This window comes from Rattus norvegicus, chromosome 4 (genome assembly GCF_036323735.1).
Source record: "Rattus norvegicus strain BN/NHsdMcwi chromosome 4, GRCr8, whole genome shotgun sequence".
NCBI classification, from domain to species: domain Eukaryota; kingdom Metazoa; phylum Chordata; class Mammalia; order Rodentia; family Muridae; genus Rattus; species Rattus norvegicus.
The window spans coordinates 97,978,919-98,000,971 of NC_086022.1; the positions used below are offsets into that span (position 1 = coordinate 97,978,919).

Genomic DNA, 22,053 nt, shown 5'->3' on the forward strand with positions numbered 1-22,053 from the left:
TGTTACATGCTCTCAGAGACACGAATATGAGATTCAGAATTTGCTGCAAGCGATGTGCTGCACAAGCATAGATACGAGGAGCTAGCTTTAGGCTGTAACCAAACAAATACCTTCATGAATTAAAATACCACAGAAACGTCGTTCTGCCATAGGAAGGCTCTCTCAGGCTCACAGTCACTGGGGACATGCTATAGGTATAGGAACCAAATCTGTAGCAACTTAGGCTTTAAGTTCCCGTGCCTCCCCACACCACCTCTTGCCTTTCACCAGCAGTGAAGGCATCATGAGCACCATGTGGTGGGGTGGGATAAGAAGTATCTATCATGTTGGCTAACTGTAGGAAGTGTGGATTTTAGAGACAGACAGAGGTTCAGCTCCCGGATAAGACCCTTCATAAGTTATGAGACTGAGACAATTTACTTAGCCTTGATACACTTCAGTTTATTCATCTGTGAAACAGGAAGGATGGCATCACTGTGATCACAAATGAAGGCAGATGCTTGAGAAGAAAGAGCCAGGAGTAGATGGCTTCGTACCTAACAGAGGACTCATTAAATTATATCAGAAGGAAAGGAACTTATAATGTCACTTTTGTGAATATAAATGAAATAAAAAAATTAAGACAGGATTGTTCTGTGCCTCAGGCTGGCTTTGAACTCTTAATCCCCTTGCTTTGGCTTCTTACGATCTGAAGAGAAACCAGAGTATTTGCTTTGGCTTCTTAAGTGTTGGGGATTACCAGTGTTTATATATAGTTTGGATCTGAAGGTAAATTATGTCCTGGGCTTATATATTTCCATAGGTGACATATACTTTCTGGAGTGAGAGGGGTCATAAGTATACCAATAGAGAACTTACTGGAAAATAGGCTAACCTGTGCTAAATAAGAATTCAAGCATGGAAGTAAGACAGCTGTAGCTGTGCTTAGTGGTAAGCGTAAGTGTTAAGTGGGACATTTTTGACTATTTTCCAGTTAGAGAAAACCACATACACATTCTTAACTGGTTTGTGGCTTATTTTCTTACCACACATACTGAGACCTCAAGTCTTACAAAGAGAAATGCATAGGTTACAAAGGATGTGACCCAAACATCGTGAGGAGAGCTGCAGGTTACAAGATAGGTCTCGGCAGTTAAAAATGCTCGTCTCCAAGCCTAACCCATTGGAAGCAGAGCCTGATGTTTGATTTATGTTCACTTTGGACATCTAAGAGGAACTATTGGATGCCAAATGATTATGAGCTTGTCGGACTTGTTGATATCTTTTTCCTCTATGAAATTTTTAGGTTAATTTCTCGGGTTTACCAGGGGCCCAGAAGTCCTAAAACCAGAAATAAATATTTGCTGAATTGGCTTGGCCTATCAGGATGGAGGCCTATCGTCGTCTATTCCTCACTCTTTCTAAAACTTGTTGAATTTGTTAAATAGTTTTTCATTTGTTATTTGTTTAGTGTATGTGTATACTCTCAGGTACAAATACCATGATATGGGGGCCAGGGGCCAACTTTTGATTTCACTTCTCTCTTTCCACCATGTGGTTCTCAAGAGTCAAAGTCAGGTTGTCAATATGGGAAACAAGCATTTCCAACTGCTGGACCATTTTGAGAGCCCCATTAATTAATTTCTTTTCAACAACTATTTACAATTAGAAGGCACAGCCAGACACTACTGAGTTTCAAAGATAAAATGCCTATTCATCAGGGCCTGCTGAAGAGAGAGGGGGCAACAGTAAGTAGATACTTAGCTACACAGGTCAGTCTTTTTTCCAGCAGCATGGTGATACACAGGAAAACAACACAAAACTGTCTAGTGGAGGGCATCACTAACAAGCCAGGGAGGAAGAGAATTCTTGATTCAACAGATTCAGTTCTGTAAGGCAAGGCTCTACCATTGAAAGATTGCTACTTTTCTGTTGAACAAGCAGGTGGGCCAGAGCGACAGGCTTTTACAGTCAGTATGATCTTACTGGTGCATAGAAGGAAGCACATGATTTGGAAATGAAACTTTGCCTGGGCTGATCTCTTGATGTTTGGCTAAGTGGAAATACCCTACGAGGCCAAGACGGCACAGGCATTTTGCTTGCTGCTTGCTTCCCACCTTGCCCACAGCATTCGATATAACTCAATTTTGTCTTGGAGGGAAAAGGCCCTTGGGCAGTTTCTTAGAGGTGTAGGCTTTTCTTTCAGTTCACTACTGTGCTTGAAGATGATGAGATGCGTGTTTCCCTTTGTGCTTACTGGAAAGTACACTTTGAATTTGTTAGCAGAAACATCCATTTTCTATAATTTTCTAATGTTTATGTCTTCTTTAAAGAATTTGGTTTTATTTTTTTAATCTCTCTCTCTCTCTCTCTCTCTCTCTCTCTCTCTGTGTGTGTGTGTGTGTGTGTGTGTGTGTGTGTGTGTGTGTGTGTGTGTAAAATGATATGAGTTTGTGAGTACAGGTACCCATAGAGAGCTGGATTTATTTATAGACAGTTGTAAGCCACTGGACATGGCTTCTGGGAATCAACTTTAAGTGTTTGGAATAATTGTAAGTGCTTAACTGCTGAGTCACCTTTTCAGACCCATTGTTTCTTCTTTAATATATGACACAATTACATTGATCTGGACACCATCAATTCCAAATACAGGCTGGGTTTGCCAGAGTTCATCTAGAGTTTAACTTCTTATCCAAAGTGCTCAGGATTGGAACTGCAGACTTTAAATATTCCCCCCAAATTTTGAGTATCTCAGTGCAACAGCTATACAGTTAATCATTCCTATTAGAACACATCTAACAGAATTTTCTAGATTTGTACAAAATTACCTGAAAATAAATTGTATATATTACTCTGTGATTGTTACTGCTTTACTAATCTTTTTACTCCTGTATTAATCAGGTTTGGTATAGGACAAATCACATCAACTTATACAGTCAGTTTTGAGTGCAACACAATATTCTAATCACTTTTGATATAAATAGTCTGATTGATGTCCTTCCAAATACACATGCTGAGAACTAGCAGGTCTCTTAAGCAATGGGTCATTTTCATATTTAAGATTTAGCCTTTAGTGCAAGAGTCTTAAGTGGCTGAGCTCTTAGGTGGTGGTGAAGTAATGAGGGCTTCACACTCAAGGATGATGTCAATGCCTTATGAAGGAATGAAGTTGTTTTTCCAGCATTCATGGGAAGCCTCCTAGAAGATATTGCTTATGGGAAATGGCCTTTGGCAGACTTTACTGGTACTTTGATCTCAAACTTCTCAGTCTATATGCAATAAATTTCTATTTCTTACCAATCAGCCAGTCGCTGGTATTTTGTTATAGTAACATAAATGGGCTAAGATACTTCTTATTTCATCACTCCTTTCATAATTGTCTTCATTTAACAGGAGGCTGAGAGCCATCCAGCAAAGGCTAACAACCTCTCTGAGGTCATATAGATGCAACAGGCAAATAGCATTGGGTGGCAGCAGTAAAGTTATTCTGTAATGTCTTCTGCCAGGTCTCCACCTGGACAGATAGGCAGGCACATGGTTCTGCCCAGAGGCATGGAGAAGGAGTCCATGGGAAGGCATATTTTTCCTTTCACCACCTTTCCTATCTGAAACTTGAATTCCCATTCAGCTAGAGTTATAGCACCTAAATTAGAATTAAAACTCAAAGGTCATGTTTAACCACTAATACTTCCCCTGAATTTCCTGTCTTAGGACCTGACATCATCCTATGAGTTGAAAGTCAGAATCACTCAATAAATTAGAACAAGCTTGCATGTGGGGGTCCATTTTAAAAATAAAGAATGGAAAATTTGAGGAGCTAAGTAAATTATGCTGGTCCTTAAAGGAGAACAAGCTTAAATTTAGGTCACAGTTTAAAGTGGGCTGCACCTCCATTAGGCGCCTGCTACCAGTTACCACCAAGAGAAAAGGATGAGGAAGTCATAAAGTTTGTTGTCCCAAAATTGCAGAAAATGGCAATAGCATAGGAGTGATTTTTATGTTTCCTAACCAAGGTAGATTTCTCAGATTTGAGGCAGGTCTTGGTTGTGGCTGGATCCACTCTGGAATAGAATTCATGTTTGATAGTGCTATAGAACCTACCTCTTCACGTGCACAGTATACTTGGTATCTATGTAGGTGGGCTTCCCAGTGTTCCAGGTGCAAGTCATGTTGCCTGAGTATTCATAAATGACACATGTCATATTGCTGGGGGCATCTGGTGGATCTGCAATAAAATGAATCACAAAGAGCTGCTTTTGATAAAGTAGCTAGCTGTTAAACTGTCAGTGTCATAGGGAAACTAGGCCTCTTGGCACTGAGAACCCATGGGCTCCTCATTCTACTACTGCTACCTTACAATGTAGCCAACTTTGACACCAAACATAGTTCCTCCTTACAATATTATTTTTCTATAGTTTCTTCTCCTGTGGAGATACTAACAAACTCAGATTCCTCTCATCCAAATCAAACAAGCCTCCTTCTCCAATTCTATCTCCCCTCAGATTCCATTTCACATTTCTTTTAAGCAAGACATTAAAAAATTATTTGGGGAATATGTTTACATGGGTGTATGTGTGTGTATATTCTGTATTTGCATATTTATATGTGTGAGAATTCTGGTGCACATGGAGGCCAGAAGTCCACTCAGTATCTTTCTTCATTACTTTTCATATTATTTTTTAATAATTATTTTAAGAAGCGCTGCACAGCTGAGAGCAGAGGTAAGACCCACTTTTCTGCTACCAAGTGACCTGCCTGATGGATTCAGGATACACAGAGGCAGTAGTCCTCTGGGTCAGGGCACTTCCTGTTTCTGGCTCTGCCCAGAAGTGAACTGATACCATCCCACAGTTCCCTGCACCCAAATCCCGTGGGGAAGAGAGCTGACCACCCAGGAGTGCAGACATTCTGGGACCGCAGGACAGCCTGCCACCTCTGCACACCACTGCCCACATCCCCGGTCCAAGGGGAAACTGCCCAGTGCCTCTGGACACAGGGATATAGGAACAGACAGCCGCCGGTACCCGCGGTTCTGATCTGTGCCCAGGACCGAACTGAACTGGCCAAACAGCTCCCTGCACCCAAGTCCCGTGGGGGGAGAGAGCTGGACCCTCAGAAGTGTGGATATTCCTGAGAAGTCAGAGGAGAATATCCTCTGCCCACAGTCCAGATCCAAGAGGGAATCACATAGTGCCAACGGTGCCCACTGGGTGCAATCAGGGGCAGGACACTTTGATTCCTGCCCGCACCTAGAGCTGGCAGACAGTCTCCGGGGAGCAACGACACACCTGAAATCAGAACACCTATTTTCAGGAAAGGCTGAAGGAAAACAGGAAAACAGTTTTACAGAAGTGCTGACACAGAGGCCTACAGCAGGGTCAAGTTGCTCTCAGAAACAGCAAGACAAACAAACACCAGAGACAACCAAATGACTAAAGGCAAGTGCAGGAACCTAAGGAACAGAAGCCAAGACTACTTAGCATCATCAGAGCCCAGTTCTCCCATCAAAGAAAATACTGAATATCCAAACACATCAGAAAAGCAAGATTTAGATTTAAAATCACATTTTTGGATGATGATAGGGGACTTTAAGAAAGACATAATTAACTCCCTTAAAGAAATGCAGGAAAACACAAGTAAACAAGTAGAAGCCCTTAGAGAGGAAACACAAAAATCCCTGAAATTACAGGAAAACACAACCAAACAGGTGAAGGAATTGAAAATGGAAATAGAAACAATAAAGATAGCACAAAGGGAGACAACCCTGGATATAGAAAACCAAAGGAAGAGACAAGGAGCCGTAGATACAAGTATCACCAACAGAATACAAGGGATAGAAGAGAGAATCTCAGGGGCAGAAGATACCATAGAAAACATTGACACAACTGTCAAAATTAATGTAAAAGGCAAAAAGCTCCTAGCCCAAAACATACAGGCAGTCCAGGACACAATGAGAAGATCAAACCTAAGGATAACAGGTATAGAAGAAAGTGAAGACTCCCAACTTAAACGGCCAGTAAATATATCCAACAAAATTATAGAAGAAAACTTCCCTAACCTAAAGAAAGAGATTCCCATAAATATACAAGAAGCCTACAGAACCCCAAATAGATTGGACCAGAAGAGAAATTCCTCCCATCACATAATAGTTAAAACACCAAATGCACAAAACAGGGAAAAACTATTAAAAGCAGTAAGGGAAAATCGTCAAGTGACATATAAAGATGGACCTATAAGAATTACACCAGACTTCTCACCAGAGACTATGAAAGCCAGAAGATCCTGGACAGATGTCATACAGACACTAAGAGAACACAAATGCCAGGCCAAATTACTGTATCCAGCAAAATTTTCAATTAACATAGATGGAGAAACCAAGATATTCCATGACAAAACCAAATTTGCACACTATCTTTCTACAAATCCAGCCCTACAAAGGGTAATAGATGGAAAACTCCAACACAAGGAGAGAAACTACACTGTAAAGAAAGCAAGATATAATTTCTTTGCAATGAAACCAAAGAGAGACAAACAAACGTAATTCCACCTTTAACAACAAAAATAACAGGAAGCGATAATCACTATTCCTTAATATCTCTCAATATCGACGGACTCAATTCTCCAATAAAAAGACATAGACTAACAGACAGGATACGTAATGAGGACCCAGTATTTTGCTGTATGCAGGAAACACACCTCAGAGACAAAGACAGACACTACCTCAGAGTAAATGGAAAACAACTTTCCAAGCAAATGAACCGAAGAAACAAGCTGGAGTTGCCATTCTAATATCAAATAAAATTGACTTTCAACCAAAAGTCATCAAAGAAGATAATGAAGGACACTTCATATTCATCAAAGGAAAAATCCACCAAGATGAACTCTCAAACCTAAATATCTATGCTCCAAATGCAAGGGCACCTATATTCATAAAAGAAACCTTACTAAAGCTCAAAGCACACATTGCACCTTACACGATAATAGTGGGAGATTTCAACACCCCACTCTCATCAATGGACACTTTATGGAAACAGAAATTAAACAGAGACATAGAGAAACTAACAGAAGTTATGAACCAAATGGACTTAACAGATATTTATAGAACATTCCATCCTAAAACAAAAGGATATATCTTCTTCTCAGCACCTCATGGAACATTCTCCAAAATTGACCATATTGAGGTCACAAAACAGGCCTCAACAGATACAGGAAGATAGAATAATCCCATGCATCCTATCAGATCACCATGCACTAAGACTGGTCTTCAATAACAACAGTAATGATAGAGAGCCCACATATAGGTAGAAGTTGAACAATGCTCTACTCAATGACAACTTGGTCAAGGAAGAAATAAAGAAAGAAATTAAAGACTTCTTGGAATTTAATGAAAATGAAGATACAACATTCCCATATTTATGGGACACAATGAAAGCGGTACTAAGAGAAAAACTCATAACTCTGAGTGCCTGCAAATAGAAACAGGAGAGAGCATATGTCAGCAGCTTGACAGCACACATAAAAGTTCTAGAACAAAAAGAAATAAATAAACCCAAGAGGAGTAGAAGGCAGGAAATAATCAAACCAAAAGCAGGAGCTGGTTCTTTGAGAAAATCAACAAGATAGATAAACCCTTAGCCAGACTAACCAGAGGTCACAGAGAGTGTATGTAAAATAAGAAAATCAGAAATGAAAAGGGAAACATAACAACAGAATCTGAAGAAATTAAAAAAATCATCAGATCCTACTATGAAAGCCTATATTCAACAAAACTGAAAAATCTGGAGGAAGTGGACAATTTTCTAGACAGATACCAGGTACCGAAGTTAAATATGGAACAAATAAACCATCTAAACAACTCCATAACTCCTAAAGAAATAGAAGCAGTCATTAAAAGTCTCCCAACCAAAAGGAGCCCAGGGCCAGATTGGTTCAGTGCATAATTCTATCAGACCTTCATAGAAGACCTCATACCAATACTGTTCAAACTATTCCACAAAATTGAAAGAGACAGAGCACTACCAAATTCCTTCTATGAAGCCACAATTACTCTTATATCGAAACCACACAAAGACTCAACAAAGAAGGAAAACTTCAGACCAATTTCCCTTATGAATATCGACGCAAAAATACTCAATAAAATTCTTGCAAACCGAATCCAAGAACATATCAAAACGATCATCTATCATGATCAAGTAGGCTTAATCCCAGATATGCAGGCATGGATTAATATACAAAAATCCATCAATGTAATCCACTATATAAACAAACTCAAAGATAAGATCCACATGATCATTTCATTAGATGCTGAGAAAGCATTTGACAAAATTTAACACTCCTTCATGATAAAAGTCCTGGAAAGATCAGGAATTCAAGGCCCATTTATAAATATAGTAAAAGCAATAAAGAGCAAACCAGTAGTTAACATCAAACTAAATGGAGAGAAACTTGAAGCAATCCCACTAAAATCAGGGACTAGACAAGGCTGCCCACTCTCTCCCTACTTATTCAATATAGGACTCAAAGTCCTAGCCAGAGCAATCAGACAGCGAAAGGAGGTCAAAGGGATACAGATCGGAAAAGAAGAAATCAAAATATCACTATTTGCAGATGATATGATAGTATACTTAAGTGATCCCAAAAGTTCCACCTGAGAACTACTTAATCTGATAAACAACTTCAGCAAAGTGTCAGGGTATAAAATTAACTCAAACAAATCAGTAGCCTTCCTCTACTCAAAGGATAAACAGGATGAAAAAGGAATTAGGGAAATGATACCCTTCACAATAGTCCCAAATAATATAAAATATCTTGGTGTAACTTTAACAAAGCAAGTGAAAAATCTGTATGACAAGAATTTCAAATCTCTGAAGAAGGAAATTGAGGAAGATCTCAGAAGATGGAAAGGTCTTCCATGCTCATGGATTGGCGAGTTTAATAAAGTAAAGATGGCCATTTTGCCAAAAGCAATCTACTGATTCAATGCATCAAAATTCCTACTGAATTCTTTATAGAGATAGAAAGAGCAATCTGCAAATTTTGTTATTTGGAATAACAAAAAACCCAGGATACCAAAAACTATACTCAACAATAAGAGAACTTCTGGGGGAATCACCATTCGTGACTTCAAGCAGTATTACAGAACAATAGTCATAAAAACTGTATGGGTTGATACAGAGATAGGCAGATATATCAGTGGAACATAATTGAAGATCCAGAAATGAACCCACACCTATGGTCACTTGATCTTCGACAAAGGAGCTAAAACCACCCAATGGAAGAAAGATAGCATTTTCAACAAATGGTGCTGGTTCAACTGGAGCTCAGCATGTAGAAGAATGCAAATCGATTCAGTCTTATCACCATGTACAATGCTTAAGTCCAAGTGGATCAAGGACCTCCACATTAAACCAGATACACGCAAACTAATAGAAGAAAAAGTGGGGAAGAGACTCGAACACATGGGCATCGGGGAAAATTTCCTGAACAAAACACCAATGGCTCATGCTCTAAGATCAAGAATCGACAAATGGGACCTCGTAAAACTGCAAAGCTTCTGCAAGGCAAAAAACACTGTCATTAGGACAAAATGGCAACCAACAGATTGGGAAAGGATTTATACCAATCCTACTTCCGATAGAGGGCTAATATCTAAAATATACAGGGAACTCAAGAAATTAGACTCCAGAGAGTCAAATAACCCTATTAAAAATGGGGTACAGAGCTAAACAAAACATTCTCAGCTGAGGATTATTGTAAGGTCAAAAAACACTGAAAGAAATGTTCAACATCCTTAGTAATCAGGGAAATGCAAATCAAAACAACCCTGAGATTCCACCTCACACCAGTCAAAATGGCTAAGATCAAAAACTCAGGTGACAGCAGATGCTGGTGAGGATGTGGAGAAAGAGGAACACTCCTCCATTGTTGGTGGGATTGCAGACTGGTACAACCATTCTGGAAATCAGTCTGGAGGTCCCTCAGAAAATTGGACATTACACTACCTGAGGACCCAGCTCTATCTCTCTTCGGCATATACGTAAAAGATGCTACAACATATAGCAAAGACACATGCTCCACTACGTTCATAGTAGCCTTATTTATAATAGCCAGAAGCTGGAAGGAACCCAGATGCCCTTCAACGGAGGAATGGATTAAAAAAGTGTGGTACATCTACACAATGGAGTACTCCTCAGGGTATCAAAAACAATGACTTCATGAAATTCATAGGCAAATGGAATGAACCAGAAAATATCATCCCGAGTGTGGTTACTCAATCACAGAAAAACACACTTAGTATGCACTCATTGGTAAGTGGATATTAGACAAAAAGCTCCAGTTACCCAAGATGCAAACCACAGACCACAGGAAGCTCAAGAAGAGGGATGACCAAAATGCAGATGCTCCTACTCTTTCTTAAAAGGGAAAAATATCCATCGGAGGGGATATGGAAGCAAAGTTTAGAGCAGCGACTCAAGCACTGGCCATTCAGAGCCTGCCCCACATGTGGTCCATATATATACAGCCACCAATACTTGATAAGATTGATGAAGCTTAAAAAAAATGCATGCTGAAAGGGACCAGATATAGATCTCTCCTGAGAGACACATCCAGAGCATGTCCAATACAGAGGTCAATGCTAGCAGCAAACCACTCAACTGAGAATAGGACCCTCTTGGGGGGAATTAGAGGAAGTATTGAAAGAGGTGAAGGAGCTTGCCACCCCATAAAAACAGCAATGCCATCCAACTAGAGTTTCCAGGGACTAAAGCACTACCGAAAGACTATACATGGACTGACTCAGGGCTCCAACTGCTTATGTAGCAGAGAATAGCCTTGTTGGGGTACCCGTGGAAGGGCAAGTCCTTGGTCCTGCCAAGGTTGGACCCCCAGTGCAGGGGAATATGGGGGGCAATAAGGGGGATGTATAGGGGGAATACCTTCATGGGTGAGGGTTTAGGGGTAGGGGGATGGGGAGGGGAGGGAATGGATTCTTATGGACAGGAAACCGGGAAGGGGAATGACTTTTGAAATGTAAGTAAATATATCTAATAAAAAATTTTTAAAGAAAGGAAAACTATTTATTCTATTTTTAACTGTGTATGTTTGTGTGGGAATTTGTGATGAGTGCAGGTGTCTCTGGAGGCGAGAGGAGGATGTTGAATCGTCTACATCTGGAGTTCCAGGCTATTGTAAATGGTCCTATCGGGGTTGTAGGAACTGAACTTGGGACTTGTACAATATAGTATGTGCTCTTAACCACTGAACCATCTTACCTTTTTTATATTCTTGTTGCTATTGTTATTGCTTTTGTGTTTGTTTTGAGGCACAGTTTTTCTCGCTCAACCTGAAGCTCACGGATTGGCTGGTCTGGTAGACCAGCAAGCCCTAGAGATTCTCCTCTGCCACTCCAGTGCTGGTATTAGAGTCAGGCATCCACCTACCTGGCTTTTCTGTGGTTGCTGGAGATCCAAATGCAGGTCCCCATGCTTTCATGACAAGCACTTTGGCAACTGAACCATATTCCCTGCCTCTCTGACTTACTCAGAATTTAGTTTGCAGAGCTCTACCAAAGCCACATTTATTAAAGTGACAGTGACTTTCTATCTGGGAAACTCCATACTGTCCCATCAGAATTACATCATTGTTATTGAGCTCTGTGGCAGTTGATTCTCTTCCTACTTTCTCCTTCAAGGCTAGGTTCTGTGAAAGGTTCTTTAGCTTTGTCCTATTGCCCTGGAAGCCTATTTCCTCTTATGGAGAATACATTCTACTTTTCCCTTTGAAATTTAGCTATTTGCATGCAGGAAGGACAACTATTTAACAGTAAGAGGAAGGAAACTTCCAATAATGTTATAATATGGGTAAAACCTGAGGATACTGTGTACCGAATAAGCTGGACACAATAGATTGCATGATTCCTTTTATAGGATGTGTCTAAAATAGTCAAAATCATAAAACAAAGAGGTGGAATGATGGTGGTGTCCCTCTGTGCGGTTAGGCAGTGTGTGCAAGTCCATGGATGAGATAATTTCCTGTGGCAAGAAGAGTTCTAGCAAGAGAGTGCTGGGAAGATATACGCCAATGCAGTGAACAGCACTGAAACAAGCCCTTAAACACGGCAAAAGTAAACAGACTATACTGTGCACATTTTACCATCACCACATCAAAAGTTGTTTTCCTTTTTAAGGGTTGGTATTCAGAGAACTCTTTCAAGGCACGCTCTCTCTCTTGCTCTCCCACATCCTTACCCACACTCCCACTCACCCACCCCTATTCAGTTTTTCCTCTCCATGGCCTCATTTTTTTTTTTTTGGTCTGCTAACATTTTTTTCCCTATAAGAAGCAATACTTTCTTCAGTCTCCTTAGCTTCCCTCTCTATACAAGCCCAGCCCAAGGACATCAGTCACTATGTCCTGTGCACAAGTCATTAGAAATGTATTACTAAATAATGAGCATATGATAAAGTGGCTTTAGAAGTATGTTACAAAGTGATATACTGTAGCATCTTCATTAGAGAAAAAGAGAAAGATAAATCCTGAAACTTCAAAGACACCTTGTCAGGAGCAGAGTGAAGGACTCATGGGCTTGACAGGCATGTCTATTTTTACTCAACGAAAGCTTTTTAACTTTTGTATGCTGAATATAATCAACTTTACTCTTAAAATCTGTGTTCTTGGCTATAGAGATGCCTGAGAGGTTAAGAGCATTTGTTGAACAATTACGTAGCCTGGAACTTAGTTCCCATCACCCATGTAATGAGCTAGGAATGGAATGTATATTTGTAAACCCAGCTCCGGGAGAATAACTGACTTGACTTTTAGCCCGGCCAAGAAAACTTGAGTGGAGAGGAAACACCCAGTGTCCTCTTCTAGCCTTCACACATTCACATGTACACACACACACACACACACACACACACACACACATGCACTCTTACATGTGTACAACTCAATTTTCTCTTTAAAAGCTACTTTCAAGAAGTAATGATGGGGGTTGGGGATTTAGTTCAGTGGTCGAGCGCTTGCCTAGTAAGTGCAAGGCCCTGGGTTCGGTCCCCAGCTCCAAAAAAAAAAAAAAAAAAAAAAGTCAAGAAGTAATGATGACTACACAAAAGTGCTTCGTAAGAGTTTGGTGAGTGGTAGCATTAAGTTCTAATGAGAAACTTAAGTTCCTTTACTTGCATTCCCACAAGGTGGAGGAAATGTGTTAAGTTTCCTTTGAACTCGAAGGAGGTAAACATGGCAACAGTACTTTACACCATTCTGTACTCTGGGTTGTGAGAGCTTGTGGATTCTAATAGTGGGGCTATGTCATGGGTAGGATGATGGGCTCGTGGGCTCCATAGGCATTTCATTTTTGCTATTTTCTGGCAGAGAACACAGTTAATTTAAAAATCACAGAAGACAAATGTCAACTCCCTGGACTTTGTTTCTCCATGAAGCAAATGGTCAGGAGTATAAATGCATGGTTGGCATGAACTCTGCAAAGGACAAAAGTGACAACTCTGTACATGTGCAAGTGAGCAACGTATGTTAGTGGGGAGCAGAGCGAAGAGCTAGAGAGTAAGTTCACAGGAGAAACATTCCATTGTTGATCTGTGTAGTGGGGAGCAGAGTAAAGAGCTAGAGAGTACCAGGGACTAAGCCACTACCTAAAGACTATACATGGACTGACCCTGGACTCTGACCCCATAGGTAGCAATGAATATCCTAGTAAGAGCACCAGTGGAAGGGGAAGCCCTGGGTCCTGCTAAGACTGAACCCACAGTGAACTAGTCTATGGGGGGAGGGCGGCAATGGGGGGAGGGTTGGGAGGGGAACACCCATAAGGAAGGGGAGGGGGGAGGGGGATGTTTGCCCGGAAACCGGGAAAGGGAATAACACTCGAAATGTATATAAGAAATACTCAAGTTAATAAAAAAAAAAAAAAAAAAAAGAAAGAAAAAAAAAAAAAGAGCTAGAGAGTAGTTGTGAGAGGAGCATCCCATTGTATGATCTGATTCTAGATTATAAATATCCAAGAATAAAAATGGTTGCCCACATCTTGAGCATATCCTGAACACACAGAGAGGATTCAGATTCTCTTCTCTCACACCTATCCCACCTCGCTATGGTTGTTAGAATGTTCCCTGATCATTTACCAGGAGACTAATTAATTCAGCTGAGCCAAAGATTCTTTGTCACTGAGATCTTTTGAAGGGGCTGGGTCTGTGGTTCTCTTTACTTTGTATTTCTAGTGCTTAGCATATTTTTTGGTACATATGTAAAACAACCACTGAAATTTATCCCTCGAATTGAATGGCAATTCAAAAGATGGCACTGACAAGATTAAGCTGGAGAGCTGTGAAGTTTCAGGAGCTCACTGAGCACCTGCAGGAGGGTGCAGGCCAGGCTAATTATGCAAGGAACAACTCTGAAGATGAATATTTAAGGAGTTAAGTGGATAAGAATCCTTTCATCACCAAAAATAAAGATGAAAGACTGAAAAACTTTAAGGCAAAAAAAAATGCTTAAAAATTTAAGTAAATGGTTAAGTGGAAGTGTCACCTACCTGGTTTATTTAATTTGACACTTTTCAATGACCCTTATTTGAACACATTTCCCATAATTTGTTCTCATTTTAGCAGAGATAAGAATCTAAGAAGTGTTTAAGATTGTGGATTACAGGGGAAATTGTGATAGTGATATTTCAGAAATTGCTCATTAGAGAGACTTTGAAATACCTGGATCTTTTCAGGGAAAGCACTGACTCACTCGCTCTCCACCTTCCGTGATGCATCGGCATGCCTGCAATCACTCTGCTCAAAACAGTGCCCACTACTTGGCATCGTAAAGCTTACAGAACAAATATCCTGTATCAAAGCAGCTCAGTGAAAGCAATGTGCTTTCTAGAACACCACAAAACCCTCAAGGCCCCCTTTTTTGACCTAGTTAATAGGAAGTAAGTTTGCTGAGAACTCAGTCCCAAAAGCACATTGAGCTTGAACCCCAGAGTTTGAGTAAATTCTTGCCTGGCAGTTGAGTTTGCACACTCATAATCTGAGGTTTCTGTGAGGAATTACAGCCCATAAACTAATGAATGGAAAGAGCCTTGACAAGAAACACCTGCCAATGCTCTGGGCTTGGGCAGAAACTTCTCAACCAGCAGCAGGAGAGTAGCAGCAAGTTATCAGTCACCTGCACTCCAGCAGTGGGAAGGGATATTAAGGAAAATCATGTAAAAACATGTTTGCTGTTGTTTTGGATGAAGGTGCTTCAATAGGAAAACAAACTAGCAGTTTAAATTAAAATGAAGGGATAGGTGCTCAGTGAGTGACAAACTGAAATTTAAGGCCACGTTTGCCTGAAAATAGGAGCCTCAACAACGTCCCATCTTAATGGCTCTGTAACATGGTGGCAACTTTTGATTTCTTGTTCCATCTTATAAAACCATGCTTGATCCCCATCACAGCCTCTGTCTGTTTACAGGATGAGGTGCTCTTTCATTCAGGAACTGTAAGAGGACTCGGAACTGAACACCACAGTTGCTGGATTGTTTTTTTCTTTTAATAAAGGTGATACTTACGTTAGATCAATTTTGCCCTCTCGTTTAGACTAACAGCTCACCTTTCCCTGAAGCTTGTGGAGATTTCTCACTTTCCCTCTGACGAAATCACATAGCATGTCCACTCAAACATCAGTCCCCAAAGGGGAAACTGAAGCACTGGCGTATTGAGAGGATGATATGGACACATTGGCAAGGCTTCATACATCAAATGAGGTGTCTGCTTACGGTTTGATTTTCACAATGTAGGCACCTTTTACTGTTCAGTTCAGTAATTTAAAGTGCACATAGCAAGGTCATTATTAAAGTCTAAAACTTACTTTTTCTTCCAACTCTCCTCCACCCCATCCTGTAGCTGTCTCATTTGAGAGACATGCCTGCATTGTCAGCTGCCTGGAGTTAAGTAGGACAGTGGCCTTTTTACAGAACAAGAAAGTCTCCTAGCTTTCAGGTGGCCAGTCTCAATGCCAAGTGGTAGTGGGGGCTGGTCTGGCTTTTCTTATCTATGTTCTAGAACCAAGGAAGAAGCAAGAACTTCATATAATATTATCATAAGTATGGGGGAAGGGAGCTCTTCTGACCTTTGAGCCCCAATGGCAAAATTGTACTGGAGAATGACTCTCTGCTTTAAAACAGTGAAAATTGGACAGGAAATGGCTCAGTTAGTGAGAAAAGTGTTTGCTGTGCAATCATGGGTTCCTCCCTGGTGTCCACATAACATGCCTGGCATTGTGCCATAAACTTGTAATCCTAGCAACAGGAGGATTCCTAAGGTTCACTGGCCAGCCAGACTAATTGGTGAGCTTCTGGTCACAGTATGAGGCCAGGTATTTAAAAAAACAAGGTGAAAGACTCTCTCAGAATAATCTCAAAGTTTTATCTCGGGCCTCTGCCCAAGCGTGTGCGCACATGCGCGCGCGCGCGCGCACACACACACACACACACACACACACACACACACACACACACACATACCCCAACAGACATAATCACAGGTACATATACATAAAAGAAACAAAACGTCCATAGATATTTGTACAAATCAGTACAGGAACTTACACGTCTTCAGAATATTGTGAATACAAACTGATTTAGAATGTGTTGAGATTGATTTGAGTAAAGTTTTTCTTAATAATGACAGTAATGGTAATTCATAACAGGGGCTATAAGATAAGAAACAGGAGATTGTACGAGACTCCCATATGTATGTTTAGTTATTTGTTTATTGAAATAGAATCTCTCTGTGTAACCTGGCTGGTCTGGAATCCCTGATATAGAACAGGCTAGCCTTGAACTCCCATGTGCTGGGATCAAAGGCAGAGACCACCATACCATCTGGAGAATCTCCCTATATTTTATCAAAACATGCATTTATAAGGACTTAACACTAACATATTTTAAAGTTTTTAATATATATTCAAATAAATTATTGAAATAGAGTGCTTATAGGTTCTCTTATTCCACAAAATGAAGGTTGAGGTCAGATAAGCAAATTCCCCAAGATTACTCACTGGGACCGTAATAGTGAGAACACAGAAGTAGTTTTGAAATGCACTCTGAGTCTTAGCTTCAAAAATCTAATAGGATCAGCCAAACATTAATGGTATTGATTTGGCAAATAGACACACAAAAGCCAAATAAAAACCAGATGAAAGAGTATCATTTAAACTTTTTGTTGTGGTCGAGGCTCGAGTTGACCGGGAATTCACTATCTTCCTTCCTCTTCATTCAGAGTGCTGGATTATGGGTATATACTGGCATTCTTAGCTAAGAGCAGTATCTCAGCTAAAGCGCGGCTGCCTTTCACATAGACTGTGTTCATTCAGACTAGTGGGGGAAAATTGTTCTCTGGGGACATTTGCCATATTTAAAATTTTTGATGTTCATATCAAACCTCCATACTTCTGTCTTCTTTTGAAAACTCAGCAGATCAAGGCACACTGAGTCCCAAGGGGTGGTGGCTGTCCCAGTGAGCCATGATCATTTTTCTCTGTACAAGCCTCACCAGTCCCTATAATTCATATTTCACCAACATGACTCTGTAGACATTTGGGTTGAGCCCCACTTTTAAACCAATCTGATACATAAACTCTATTGATTTGCCTCCATTTTTATGTAAAAGCCCAGCAGCTATCAGTTAACCATTAGGATACTCTGTAGTACTTACATCCAGAGGAAATGTCTTTCCCACAAATGAGTGTCTCTTGAAAACGCCCAGGACATTCAGCAGTGCAATACATAGAGGCATGAGGTTCCGAAAAGCCTTTATACCAAACTCGAGCTGTTGTTCTATTAATCCTTGTGATATGAAATCTTTCTTTGAAGCCATTTTTATAAAAGTGAAGATTCCTTGGTCGGCAGTTCTTAAGAGCTTCTTGGCAATATACAGAAACATTCATACCCATCTGAAAAATTTCACCAGGCTCAACCCACATATTACCAGAGCAGTTTATAGTTGCAATTCCTGGAAACAAACACACGAAATAATCAATTGTATGTAAAATATTGTAATAAGTTTAGAAGAATATGCTACTGCATGTAAAACTCATTCTTTCAATAAGTAGACAATAACTGACAAACTGCTGTATGTTTTCAATCATGTTTCCACTGATGGCCAGTGGCAGGATGTAACCTTTGAACTTTGCTCATTGTTAGAGAGCAAATATGATTTCCTTTTCTACTTTAAGGTAGAAAATGGAGGCATTATGAAGAGACAGCACTTTTTCAAAGACGAGACTCAAAATAATACTGGTCATGGCAGGGTCCAATTCCATTCTCTTGATACTCAATCATTCTCGGTGGTCTTGATATTCAACCAATCTCTTGTGGTTTGTGGGGATGGGGAATGTTTTTTTTTTTTTGTTTGTTTGTTTGAGATAAAATCTACTTCTATCATCATAGTGTGACTATCTTGATGGCTTTACTCTTGCAACGACAATAAGAGAATACTTAATAGCCACATAAAATTCAACACTAACTGAACAGTATAGAGGATACGAGATGCATTGTTGAGTTGAAATGCAAGTTGTAAAACAAAAGATGATTTTATAAAAGCTCAGCATTGGAAAGGAGCAAATAATGGGTGAATCAATGAGAAATACAGGAAGTTGTTAGCAACACTAATTTTCATGTTAATATTTTTATTTTAAATTGCATATGTCTGAGACTCAAACACTATCCAGTGAGTGTGTTACTTTCACTACACAACTAACTCAAAACTCAGTAGCAGTGCTTGCCTTGAGATAGAGTCCCACCGGCCTCTCCTAACATTAAAGTCATTTATATAAAGTCAAATGGAATGAAATATTAATAAAATAAAATCTTACCTAGAGACCGGAAGAGCTTGAAGGGGCTCGAGACCCCATATGAACAACAATGCCAACCAACCAGAGCTTCCAGGGACTAAGCCACTACCCAAAAACTATACATGGACTGACCCTAGACTCTAACCTCATAGGTAGCAATGAATAGCCTAGTAAGAGCACCAGTGGAAGGGGAAGCCCTTGGTCCTGCTAAGACTGAACCCCCAGTGAACGTGATTGTTGGGGAGAGGGCGGTAATGGGGGGAGGGTGAGGGGAACACCCATATAGGAGGGGAGTGGGAGGGGCTAGGGGGATGTTGGCCCGGAAACCCGGAAAGGGAATAACATTTGAAATTTTTTTTTTTTTTTTGGAGCTGGGGACAGGGCCTTGTGCTTGCTAGGCAAGCGCTCTACCACTGAGCTAAATCCCCAACCAACATTTGAAATGTAAATAAGAAATATTCAAGTTAATAAAGAAAAAGAGGAAAAAAAAAAAAACCAAAAAAACGAAACAAACCAAAAAAATTTTACCTAGAAAAAAACTCTACAAGTTTTATGAAATTTGTTTTAGCTTTTCATGGAAATACTTGTATTAAAATATATTTACACCTAATTAAAATAAGAATAGATAAGTATTTGATTTTTAAAAAGGCCTTCATCTTTGGAGTACAAAACTTAAAGAGCTGGCTTATTGAGTATATAGTTTATGATTTATTTTTGTTTAAGTAACAGTTACACATACATTAAAATATTTAAATGGGGAAATAGTAGTAAAATAATTACAACATCAATAGGAATAGAACCAGATGCTGAGTCCTACTTGGCCATGTGTAAGGGACACTGTGACTTGGTTTCCTGCCCCTAGAACAGAGCCAGCAGGACGTGGACCTCCATGAGTGTTGATGGTTGCTGTGCATGTAAAGTTTGCTGGTAAAATAGTATACATGTCTTCATGTTCCTCTTTCGAGGAATGCCCTCTTTGCCAAGGTTAATGACTCAATGATAGTCAGAGACATCACAAGTCCAGGGGCAAGGGTGTGTCTATATCTCAGCAAAATGGTAGAATGTTGTGACCTTCAGGACAACCTTTAAGGCTGGGGAAAGAATGCTGAAAATATGAGTTCAAATATATATGATTTCTCAACTCTGTAAAATATAAGGATGCAATATGAATTGTATAAGGAGCTTCATAGATTTAAAGGCGAAGCAACTGTACTATGAGCCAGCTTATCAGAAAGATACAAAGGAAGGAGATAAAGAGATTTAGAGAGTGGTGACCACAAGGCAAGATGCCACCCAGTTGAGTTTTTTTGTTTAAGTTTACAAAGATAGATTTATTCCTGAGTTCAAGGTTAGCCTGGGACAGCACTAATTTAAATATGGTAATGTCAGGGCAGGGCCCCACTCAGCTATCTTATTGACTATGCTGGTGATTGCTGAATCTTTCTAAGAATCAAGGGGTTGGGGCTGTAGGATGCTATCACCTGGCTGTGTGAGCTGGGGCTGTGTGTAACCTGGTGTTAATACTTGCCTGACTGTGAGGCCCTGGGGTAGATCCTTATTAATAAAAAGAGTAGAAAATAAAATGTGAAAATCTTACCAGCTCATGGCTGATTCATGGGATAATCAAAAAAGAATCTGGGGTTAAGATTGAACTGATATGTCAATAAAAGACTGGGCTTTCGGTCTGTAAGAGATGAGCCATCCAGAGAGTTTTTAGAATAGCAAAAGAAAACCAGTAGAACAGAACACAGAGAATGATCTGACAAGCTGTCTTCTCAAGCAGAACATACAGAGAGAGAGAGAGGGGGGGAGGGGGGAGGGAGAGAGAGAGAGAGAGAGAAATCTGCAAAGCCATCTTGGACCCATGATTTGACTTTGAGTCATTTGTTTTGCTGCTCCCAGACACCCTGCTCTCAAGAACTCCTCTCCAGACTAAGGCTGGTCCTTGGGAACCAGAAACATGCTCTTGTAAACCCAGGACTCAAGAGACTGAGGGAAGAGGACCTCGAGTTGTAATCTTGTGCTACATAGATTATAACTTTTAAGCTAGCCTGGAATAGACAATAAGAAATGAGAGGGTGAGATGGCTACCAAGCCTGAGGACATGAGTTTGATCCTTGGAACCCACATGGTAAAAAGAGAGAGAGAGGAGCACATTGTCCTCTGATCTTTCCCTTGTGCCATGACTCACACTCTGTTCCACAAACAGATAAATCAATGTGAAAAAATACTTAAAAAGAAATAGACGTGTCAGGTCATGGTAGCATATGCTTATAATCCTAGCATTTGGGCAACTGAAGCAGGAGGGTAGAGATTTTAAAGTCAGTTTGTGTTATACAGCAAGTTCAAGGCTCATGTGCAAAATGTAACTTGGTCTTAGAAAAACAAGCAAAGGAAGAATATGGGGATGAAAGAGGAAATGGACAGAGGAGGAAGGTAAATGGGGGCAACCCTGAGTAGATCAGCATGAGTCATCTGTAAAGATGGCAGACAGATTTGTGAAGTACTCTTTCTCTTTTTAAAGGAAATACCTGGCTATTTTAAATAAGTTTGATAATTCAAATATAGACAAAACATAATTCCATGACTCATTGTGAAACCATTTTTAGAATATATAGAAAAGAATCAAAAGATTTGATCACATGTCCTGAGTTTTAGAAATGACTTTTCAGAACATAGTGAAGGCAAGTTGGTGATCAGGGAGAGGCAAACACAGATTATAAAAGAGTAGATCATGTTAACTTGTTACTTCTGTCTTTTGTTCTGTCTTTCTTTTTTAGATAGGATCTCACGTTGTAGCCTATGCTGGTTTTGAACTCACTTCCATTCTAGTGCCTCAGTCTCCTGCATGATGATAATATATACATGAACTACTTGGCCAGCTAACTGAATTTCTTAACATACAGTTATTAGATTGGTTAGAAGTGTTTAACTCATTGTTGAAATGTGCAGTGCACTTTGAAAAAATACTTGTAAAGCTTTTTGCTTATTTAAGGATTAATTTTCTGGCAGAATAGTTTTGCTGTTTGTACCAGGCTGTCCTCAACCTCATTCTGAAGCCCACTCTAGCCTCAAATTTGCAGCAGTTCTCTTATCTTGGCCTCTTGAGAGTCAGGATTAAAATGTGTGCCTCTGCACTTGGCCAGTAAAGCTATTGAAATGTATTAACACCATCCTAGTGAAAACTTGGACAGATGTCACTTGTATTCTATTAAAATAGTCATT

At 40.0% G+C, this 22,053-nt stretch overlaps 1 protein-coding gene across 4 annotated transcripts in view; it reads right to left on the reverse strand.

Moving 5' to 3' along the window:
• Nucleotides 1–22,053, reverse strand: part of Il23r (interleukin 23 receptor) — a 93,530-nt gene that overhangs the window by 68,689 nt on the left and 2,788 nt on the right. For all 4 annotated transcript variants that reach the window (XR_010066178.1, XR_010066179.1, XM_039108697.2 and 1 more), the window contains exons 3-4: nt 17,691–17,987; nt 4,081–4,204 (exon numbers count right to left, since the gene is read on the reverse strand). Coding sequence is in view for 2 of the 4 variants with exons in the window: in XM_039108697.2 (XP_038964625.2) it covers nt 4,081–4,204; nt 17,691–17,987 (421 nt within the window). In the remaining 2 variants the exon portion in view is untranslated. The remainder of the gene's footprint in view (nt 1–4,080; nt 4,205–17,690; nt 17,988–22,053) is intronic.